Genomic DNA, 10,000 nt, shown 5'->3' on the forward strand with positions numbered 1-10,000 from the left:
TTTAAATGTGTTTGTATTTCTCCCTAATGAACAAGTCTGAGGTGACTGTGGTGAGGAATAAACACCTTTATATGCAAAAGGAAGAAACCTCGAGAGGAACCAAACTCAAAAGTGAACCTCATCCTCATTTGGGTGACACCACAGGAGTGAGTGTGATTATAAGCTGTTATAAACACCAGAGGTTGTTGTCCTCAGAGACCACATGGAGTTCACATGGATCTTCATGACTGGGACTGGAGCTGATACGAGCTCAGGATGGGTAGGAAAAGAGAAGCGGCCTTTAAAGTGGTCTTTAAATCTACACACTTGTTCCGTAGTGATGGTTTCAGGTTGAGACCCTGTTTCTGTCCCTCAGTGTCATGTGTGAGACATTTGTGTACTTTATCTCTAACGTCTTCCATCTTCGATCCCATATGTATCAGGAGCAGCTCATGGTTAATGCTGTAACATCAGTCATTAGGATGTGAAGTTCACACACTTACAGTATGAGCTGTGTGCAGAAAACACACCTTAAATTACCGTAAAACTGCAGATAAAGTCACCGATTCCTCTAAAAAACATCGTTTCACCAGAGCTGTTGTTTATATTCCGGTCTAACAGAGTGGGAAACCCGCGTGGGCAGCGCGCGAGACCGAAGGGATTTCCTCTGTAAACAGAAACCGAGCGCGTGGAATGTTACTGTGTGTGTGTTTGGTTGCTAAGGGGCGGAGCATCAGGGCTCCTGTTTAAGCTCGTGTTGAGTTGCTAGGGGCGGGGCTTAGCGTTTAATTTAACCCGCTGCTCCTCTCTGTGTGTGTGTGTTTGGTTGCTAAGGGGCGGAGTCGAGGAAGGTTTCTCGTTATGTTTTTAACGTCACGCGGAAAGACACTTCCGCATTCCATGCTCTACTATTTAAGCTCGCTGATGCAACTCGAGCCGAGAGTTTTATGAGCAGGAAGGAGACTGGAGCTGGTTATAAACACAGGACAAGGTCAGTTACTGCACTAACACTGCTGTAAATACGTGTTTAATGCTGTGTGTGTGTGTGTGTGTGTGTGTATATAATGTATATATAATATGTATGTGTGTGTGTGTGTCAGTAACACCTGCAGTGTTCAGTTACTGTGTGTGTGTGAATACATTAACACCTAAAACACACACTGCAGTGTTGAGTGTCCTGGGTTATAAACACAGGACAAGGTCAGTCACCGCACTAACACTGCTGTAAACACGTGTTTAATGCTGTTACACATCACACTTCTGTACAATTGTTTACTTCTATACTCACTTTCTGTCGGTGCGTTTTGTTCGCGTTTATTCAGCATGCAAGTAAACATTAACACCTAAAACACACACACACACACACACACACACACACACACGCACACACTGCAGTGTTCAGTTACTGTGTGTGTGTCTCAGTACATTAACACCTGCAGTGTGTGTGTGTGTCTTAAGCTATGTGCATTTAACACCTGCAGTGTTCAGTTACTGTGTGTGTGTGTGTGTGTGGGGGGGGCTTTGAGGCTGTGAGATTTCTATTTAAAATCATTTTGTGATTATCACAACATCATGATGTTTATGCAAACATCTGTATCTATAATACATGTAAATATTGAAATGATTTGCATTTGAAAATAGCTATACATGTCTTCACTTTTGATGTCTGCTGAAAGTGTGTGTGTGTGTGTGTGTGTGTGTGTGTGTGAGATTATGTATAATTAAACAGTGAAGGAGAAACGCACTGCTAGTGGGTGTCTGTTCCTCTGCAGCTTCAGTGTGAAATGAAAGTGAATTATTTAATCTCATGTTCTCTCTCTCTCTCTCTCTCTCTCTCTCTCACTGATAGAGTGATGATGCCGACTCTGACTCCATTCGTGGGTTTTCCCGCCTCCACACTGAGTGAGCAGCTAAAACTGGCTGAGATCTTCAGTCTGCAGGCTGCCATGACCCCCAGTGAGCTCACACTCACGGGCAAGAGACCACACAGCCTTCTCCAGGGCGAGGTACACACACACACACACACACACACACACACACACACACACATTAAGCTACAAAGATGTGAGTGCAGGACTGAAATAAAAGATCAGTCTCACTTCTGCACCTACTCTGTATTTTTTTTTAACACAACACCACCATCTAGTGGCCAGAATGTAAACCTGCCTGTGTTTATGTACATGCATAACATACTGCAATTCTGCATGTACACTGTTCTCACCAGAACATGTATCTTTGTTGCTTTTCAATCAGATGGCTGATGAGGAAGAGAGGAGAAAAAGGAGGAGAGAGAAGAATAAAGTTGCAGCGGCACGTTGTCGCAGCAAAAAGAAGGAGAGAACCGACTTCCTTCAGCAAGTGAGTTCACTAATAACACCATGTTTCCCACAGATCCCGACTCTTAAGCTGCTGCAGAATTCTGTGTTCTGATTGGTTTAGAAGGTACTGATGTAACAGCAGTTCTGACTAGTGCAAGTTTAGTTCAGGTTAATGTGCTGGTTGTAACGCGCTCTCTAGTGTTTATACTTCAAATCAGCTCCATTTTGATTTGTTTTTAAAGCAAAACAATCAGTGCCTTAATGACGAGCAGCACTTTATCAACTCATCCTCTGTTCTCACTCCGTCTGTGTCTCAGGAATCTGATCGGTTGGAGGTCGTAAACACCGTGCTGAAGTCTCAAATTGAGGAACTGAAGCAGGAACGTCAGCGTCTCATCCACATGCTGAACCTTCACCGTCCGACCTGCATCGTCCGCAGAGACAGCATCCAGACCCCTGAGAGTGAGAAGAACCTGCTGCTGGATCAGATCTCGCCATCGTGAGACGTTCCAGAGACCCTCAAATCAGATCACGTCCTGTGTTTGTGGAAGTTCAATAGACTATATGCTCACTTTCATCTTAAAGAATGGAAAGATGGGTTTGAGATGGACATGAGGACATCGTTTGTTTTTTGTTTTTTTTTTGTTTGTTTTTAAAAAACCTCAAACCAAGATACCAAAAAAGACCACTTCCTGTTTGTGAGACGAGACTCGGACCAAGTCGCTCACTTTTTTCCCTCAACTGCCTATGTAAGAAACAAACTGTTCTATAACACACTCAGATTTTATTTATTTTCGGAGAAGTTGAGAAACCAGAAGTCTCACTTGTTGTCTCGCTGAGTCAGACACGAGACCGAGAGAAGTGCTTAAAACACAATTGCTTTCCCTTTCAAAGCAGACCTACTTCCTGTGGATTACAGAGACCACACTCGCATGCAGGGACGTGTGACGTACTCTATTTCTGTTGCAGTGACATGATGGATTTTTTTTTTGGTGCATTGACTTCCTGTTTGTATCCTTGCGAACAGGAAGCCACAGAAGATGCAGCATGTTGCATTTATACAGTATATTGCGATCATGGACATTTCAGATAATCACTACTTCCATTAGAGATCATAACAGAATGACTGACTTAATGGTGACTCCTCCTAATGACGGGGTTTTATTACTCTGGTACTATTTAGCATGTTTGTGCTAAAAAGCTAGCTATTTTGCATGCTAATCAGAATATATGTGGTTTAACTCGCCAAATCCCACAATTGTGCAATTGTTAACATTAGCATCGTAGCACGATGTCTGGACTCTGACGTAACTCGTGGATGAACTGATGACGTTTGGAGAAATGACCAAGTCACATGACGATATTAATGTACGAAACTCCCGACAGCCACCAGATGGCGCTGTTGATAATCTGTTGAATCTTTTGACTTTGAAAATGAACAAGGTTAAAGTCAGAGTTTAATATTTTCAGGATTTGTCATGTGTTTAAAAGTTTAAACACCATCAGGTTTCATATAAACAAAACTAAAGTATTTATATAAGACTTAAAACTTTATAACTTTTATTATTATGAAGATAAGTAACTCTATCGCCCCTAGTGCCATACAACAGTGTCAGGGCTCAGTCTGTCTGATGTTTGTAATAAATGGATATTACATTTGTAAGTTTTTACATGGTGTATTTGGTTGTATCAAATGCTACATGAGACTTTTTACAGTCAATTGTGAAGAATTTCCTGTAATATATATTACTTTTTTTAATATGTTGTCCTGAGATCTGCTGTGCGGAGTCTCTGATATGTCTGTTGATAATAATGCCTTTTGTTATGTTTTGGGAATAAATTAAATGAAAATTTAGAAACATGTCTCATCTGTGTCCAGTATATGAAGTATAGTGCAGTGTATTTGATTATTGTAGACTATTTCAGTATCAGGTCAAAAGTCACAAAGCTTTTGTTGTCATTACAACCATATATAGCTGTTACAGTTCCTCCAGGACCAGAGAGCTACATAAAACAAAGACCGAGCTAATGACTTGGTAATCAGCCCTAGACACAGTGTATGTGTGCAAACACTGCGAGACAAAATACAAGACAAACATACTGTAGGTTCTACAGTACAGGTGCAAAAATACTGGAATAAACATTTAATAGCAGCAGTTATATGAGGGATTGTAAGGAGTTGTGCAAAAAGAGCAGAAACCGTGTGCAGAACATCATGTAAACCGTATGATGTGGGTGTTGCTGTAGACATGGATGGATGTTGGATGAGTGTGTATTTGGTGCAGATTAGTGTAGTCTACGCAGTTGTGTGTGTGATGTGCTCAGATCAGTTCAGTTGTTAAGGAGTATAGTACAGCATATCAGAGTATAATGCAGTGTATTAGAGTATAGTGCAGTGTATTATAATACAGTGCAGTACAGTAGAGTATAGGGCAGTACAGTAGAGTATAGGGCAGTACAGTAGAGTATAGGGCAGTACAGTAGAGTATACAAACATAAGAGAGTAATAAAGAGTACATTACACTACATCCAGCAGAACAGCTGTGTATCAGTGACAAAATGTGTCATCTATTTTAAAGTTATAGACTATTAAAGCTGAACTGTTAATGCTGTAATTTCCCGTGTCTCCTGTAGGGCTGCTCGTGACTAAGACAGCGGCTAAATCAGCTCCATGTCCTTCCTACTGAAATAATATTTGATAATATTTTCAGTTTAATCGTACTTAATTTGTCTGCTCACTGCTGCCATTTGGATCACACAAGTGACCTTCTGTTCATCAGCTCTGATTCTCAGAAAAAGTGTGTGTCGTAGGCGGCTGCCGTGTGTGTAAGTGTTTGTGTGTGTGTGAGAGTGTGTGTGTGCATGCTCATCTGATGCCACCTTGAGAACACTCTGCTTCTAACAACACTACAGAAAAAAAAAACTGGAGCAAAAAGCAAGCAAAGAGACAAAACAGATCAGAACATTTTATTAAAGTGTAAAGACGTCTTAGCGTCCAGATTAGCGCGGAGCTCCGTGGCGTACGGTGACACTCATTACTGAACAATGCTATCAGTTTGTTTCTGGGACACAATTTATGAAGCTAAAAAGTTTGTCGACTTCGATTCCACGATCTGATTTGTTTTTAAGTGTGTGAGTGTGGAGCTCATGCTAGTGTTTGTTCTCACAAATTTATTGAAACCGCTGTGGAAAATATTGATGTTCTGGATAATTCTGTGTCGTTTCCACTCTCACGGTGACTTGACAGTGTGTGTATAATCTGCTAGCCATCTAACCTGCTAGCAGCGGCTATTAGCTAGCAGGAATTCACAAGTTTGGGCTGAATTCTTGTTCTTACATTCAGAAATGTGAGGAAAACTTTCCAAGGACTCGACGTTGTTGTTGTTATTGTTGTTGTTATTGTTGTTGTTGTTGTTGTGGTTGTTTTCTCACTGATATTAGACGTGATTTCTGAAATCAATGTTTTTGTTTCAGTAGAAATCTTAGTTTAAGGTTGTTTTGTTAATGAACACAGCATGTGGCCTCAATTCCTCTGAAACAGGACAAGTTTATTATGAGTAACGATCTGAAACCGCAGATGTATCAATGGTGACTTCTGTTGTATTAGAGTTCCTGGATCTCCACCTACACACTCTCTCTCTCTCTCACACACACACACACACACACACACACACACACACACACACACACACACACACACACACACACACACACACACACACACACACACTCTCATACACACACACACACACACACACACACACACACACATACACACACATACACACACACACACACACACACACACACACACACACACACACACACACATACACACACATACACACACACACACACACACACACACACACACACACACACACACACACACACACACACACACACACACACACACACACACACAGGTTAACTCTGCCTCCTGGATGTTTTCTGTTCTGACTGCAGGATTGTTTATGAAACCATTTTTAGATGCTAAATGTCAGATACAGGACGTGAGACACTGCAACATTTTTACTCTCTTATCATTTTACTTTTTAATGTGAAGTTTGGGACGGTCGCCAGGCCGCTGTGTAGGAGTGTGAAAGTGCATTCCGTCTTCATTCACAGGAAATGAGATGCATCACAGAATGTTCTTACAGTAATTATTTTTTTCTTTATTAAAACTTAATAAATAATTAATTATTTATCAGAAGAATGTTTGTAATAACTGGATTTTGTGGTACATTCTGCCTGTTAAATCCAGACTAATCTGTGCACTGAGGGTAACTGGGGGTAACTGAGGGTAACTGGGGGTAACTGGGGGTAACTGAGATAATCGTAATCATTTATATTATTACTGTAAAATGATTAAATATTAAAATATACATTGTGTTTAATATATATTTATATTATATATAACTCTGGGGACACGGTGGCTTAGTGGTTAGCACGTTCGCCTCACACCTCCAGGGTTGGGGGTTCGATTCCCACCTCCACCTTGTGTGTGTGGAGTTTGCATGTTCTCCCCGTGCCTCGGGGGTTTCCTCCGGGTACTCCGGTTTCCTCCCCCGGTCCAAAGACATGCATGGTAGGTTGATTGGCATCTCTGGAAAATTGTCCGTAGTGTGTGTGTGTGAGTGAATGAGAGTGTGTGTGTGTGTGTGTGTGCCCTGTGATGGGTTGGCACTCCGTCCAGGGTGTATCCTGCCTCGATGCCCGATGACACCTGATATAGGCACAGGCTCCCCGTGACCCGAGAAGTTCAGATAAGCGGTAGAAGATGAATGAATGAATGAATATAACTCTGAGTTGAACTTTTTAATCAAAGACAAAGCCACAGTGACAACACAAATAAAAATTCATGATTAAAATGACTTTCTGATGTTTCAGAATCTAATCATCTCACACACACACATGATGATGCAAGACGGTGTTAGCGGTAGCATTAGATACATTAGCTAAAGAAATGATGACATCATAACACAGAGATAGTGCAGGCTGATGTGATCATGTCTGGGAAAGTGTGTGTGGAGTGTGTCAGGGCAGTAGGGCATCACTGTCAGTAACTACAGGCAAAAAACACACACGCACACACACACACACACACACACACACACACACACACACACACACACACACACACACACAGGTGGTGTTGTCACACTCCACCACACTTAGAAAGCATGTCACAACACAGCTGCTTGTATACACTCACACTCACACACTCACACACACACACACTCACACTCACACTCACACACACACACACACACACACACACACACACACACACACACACACACACACACACACACACACAGATGACCTTTGTGCTCATGTACTCTCACTCACATTGTGTTTTACTGCATGATCTGCACTCTTCTCTCTCTTCTCTCTCTCTCTCATTCACTTTTCTTCTTTCTCTTTGTCTGTCAGTAATTCGCTCCGTGTTGAATTCTCTCTTATTAAATAAACACATGTAACACTACACACTCTTTCTCCTCCTTTCTCCTCCTTTCTCCTCCTTCTCCTCCTCTTTCCTCCCGTCATGACGTTGTGAGACGTGATTTTCGATCAGCGCTCGATCAGAAAAACCCAAACGCTAATTTCATCTTTTCTTTCTAAAACTTCAGAAAAAAACTTGAACTGAAAGAAGTTTCCACGGCGACTAACTGAAACCAGGCACTTTGCATGCTTTCCGCTCACTTTTCCCTCATGGCCGCCCTGTAGAAACTCGAGCCAGAGTCAAGTGAGGGGACGGACGCTGTCGTAATGTGTGTCATGTTGTGTGTCCTGTGTGTTGTGTGTCCTGTGTTGTGTGTCCTGTGTGTTGTGTGTCCTGTGTTGTGTGTCCTGTGTGTTGTGTGTCCTGTGTTGTGTGTCCTGTGTGTTGTGTGTCCTGTGTTGTGTGTCCTGTGTGTTGTGTGTCCTGTGTGTTGTGTGTCCTGTGTGTTGTGTGTCCTGTGTTATGTGTCCTGTGTGTTGTGTGTCCTGTGTGTTGTGTGTCCTGTGTTGTGTGTCCTGTGTGTTGAGTTGTGTGTCCTGTGTGTTGTGTGTCCTGTGTGTTGAGTTGTGTGTCCTGTGTGTTGTGTGTCCTGTGTGTTGTGTGTCCTGTGTGTTGAGTTGTGTGTCCTGTGTGTTGTGTGTCCTGTGTGTTGAGTTGTGTGTCCTGTGTGTTGTGTGTCCTGTGTATTGTGTGTCCTGTGTGTTGAGTTGTGTGTCCTGTGTGTTGAGTTGTGTGTCCTGTGTGTTGTGTGTCCTGTGTGTTGTGTGTCCTGTGTGTTGAGTTGTGTGTCCTGTGTGTTGTGTGTCCTGTGTGTTGAGTTGTGTGTCCTGTGTGTTGTGTGTCCTGTGTATTGTGTGTCCTGTGTGTTGAGTTGTGTGTCCTGTGTGTTGAGTTGTGTGTCCTGTGTGTTGTGTGTCCTGTGTGTTGTGTGTCCTGTGTGTTGAGTTGTGTGTCCTGTGTGTTGTGTGTCCTGTGTTGTGTGTCCTGTGTTGTGTTGTGTGTCCTGTGTTGTGTGTCCTGTGTCCTGTGTGTTGTGTGTCCTGTGTGTTGTGTTGTGTGTCCTGTGTGTTGTGTTGTGTGTCCTGTGTGTTGTGTTGTGTGTCCTGTGTGTTGTGTTGTGTTGTGTGTCCTGTGTGTTGTGTGTCCTGTGTGTTGTGTGTCCTGTGTCCTGTGTTGTGTGTCCTGTGTGTTGTGTGTCCTGTGTGTTGTGTGTCCTGTGTGTTGTGTTGTGTGTCCTGTGTGTTGTGTGTCCTGTGTTGTGTGTCCTGTGTTGTGTTGTGTGTCCTGTGTTGTGTGTCCTGTGTCCTGTGTGTTGTGTGTCCTGTGTGTTGTGTTGTGTGTCCTGTGTGTTGTGTTGTGTGTCCTGTGTTGTGTTGTGTGTCCTGTGTGTTGTGTGTCCTGTGTGTTGTGTGTCCTGTGTCCTGTGTTGTGTGTCCTGTGTGTTGTGTGTCCTGTGTGTTGTGTTGTGTGTCCTGTGTTGTGTGTCCTGTGTTGTGTGTCCTGTGTGATGTGTGTCCTGTGTGTCCTGTGTGTTTTGTGTGTTTTGTGTGTTGTGTTGTGTGTTTTGTGTGTTGTGTTGTGTGTCCTGTGTGTTGTGTTGTGTGTACTGTGTGTTGTGTGTCCTGTGTGTTGTGTTGTGTGTCCTGTGTGTTGTGTGTCCTGTGTGTTGTGTGTCCTGTGTGTTGTGTTGTGTGTCCTGTGTTGTGTGTCCTGTGTCCTGTGTGTCCTGTGTGTCCTGTGTGTTTTGTGTGTTGTGTTGTGTGTTTTGTGTGTTGTGTTGTGTGTCCTGTGTGTTTTGTGTGTTGTGTTGTGTGTCCTGTGTGTTGTGTTGTGTGTCCTGTGTGTTGTGTTGTGTGTCCTGTGTGTTGTGTTGTGTGTCCTGTGTGTTGTGTTGTGTGTCCTGTGTGATGTGTGTCCTGTGTGTTGTGTTGTGTGTCCTGTGTGTTGTGTTGTGTGTCCTGTGTGTTGTGTGTCCTGTGTGTTGTGTGTCCTGGGTGTTGTGTTGTGTGTCCTGTGTGATGTGTGTCCTGTGTGTTGTGTTGTGTGTCCTGTGTGTTGTGTTGTGTGTCCTGTGTGATGTGTGTCCTGTGTGTTGTGTTGTGTGTCCTGTGTGTTGTGTTGTGTGTCCTGTGTTGTGTGTCCTGTGTCCTGTGTGTCCTGTGTGTCCTGTGTGTTTTGTGTGTTTTGTGTGTTGTGT

General features: G+C 43.0%; 1 protein-coding gene across 2 annotated transcripts; it reads left to right on the plus strand.

The window, feature by feature from the left end:
* The first annotated feature begins 810 nt into the window (after positions 1–810).
* Positions 811–4,160, plus strand: jdp2b (Jun dimerization protein 2b). 2 transcript variants are annotated; one of them, XM_027160592.2, is made up of 4 exons: positions 811–970; positions 1,829–1,985; positions 2,233–2,337; positions 2,615–4,160. In XM_027160592.2, the coding sequence occupies exons 1-4, from the start codon at positions 927–929 to the stop codon at positions 2,798–2,800; spliced, it is 492 nt and encodes a 163-aa protein (XP_027016393.1). In that variant the 5' UTR covers positions 811–926; the 3' UTR covers positions 2,801–4,160. The 2 variants fall into 2 exon arrangements, with proteins under 2 accessions (XP_027016393.1, XP_027016391.2); XM_027160590.2 differs by lacking the exon at positions 811–970 and adding an exon at positions 1,048–1,179.
* Positions 4,161–10,000: the final 5,840 nt, after the last annotated feature.

This window comes from Tachysurus fulvidraco, chromosome 9 (genome assembly GCF_022655615.1).
Source record: "Tachysurus fulvidraco isolate hzauxx_2018 chromosome 9, HZAU_PFXX_2.0, whole genome shotgun sequence".
In the NCBI taxonomy this organism is placed as follows: Eukaryota; Metazoa; Chordata; class Actinopteri; order Siluriformes; family Bagridae; genus Tachysurus; species Tachysurus fulvidraco.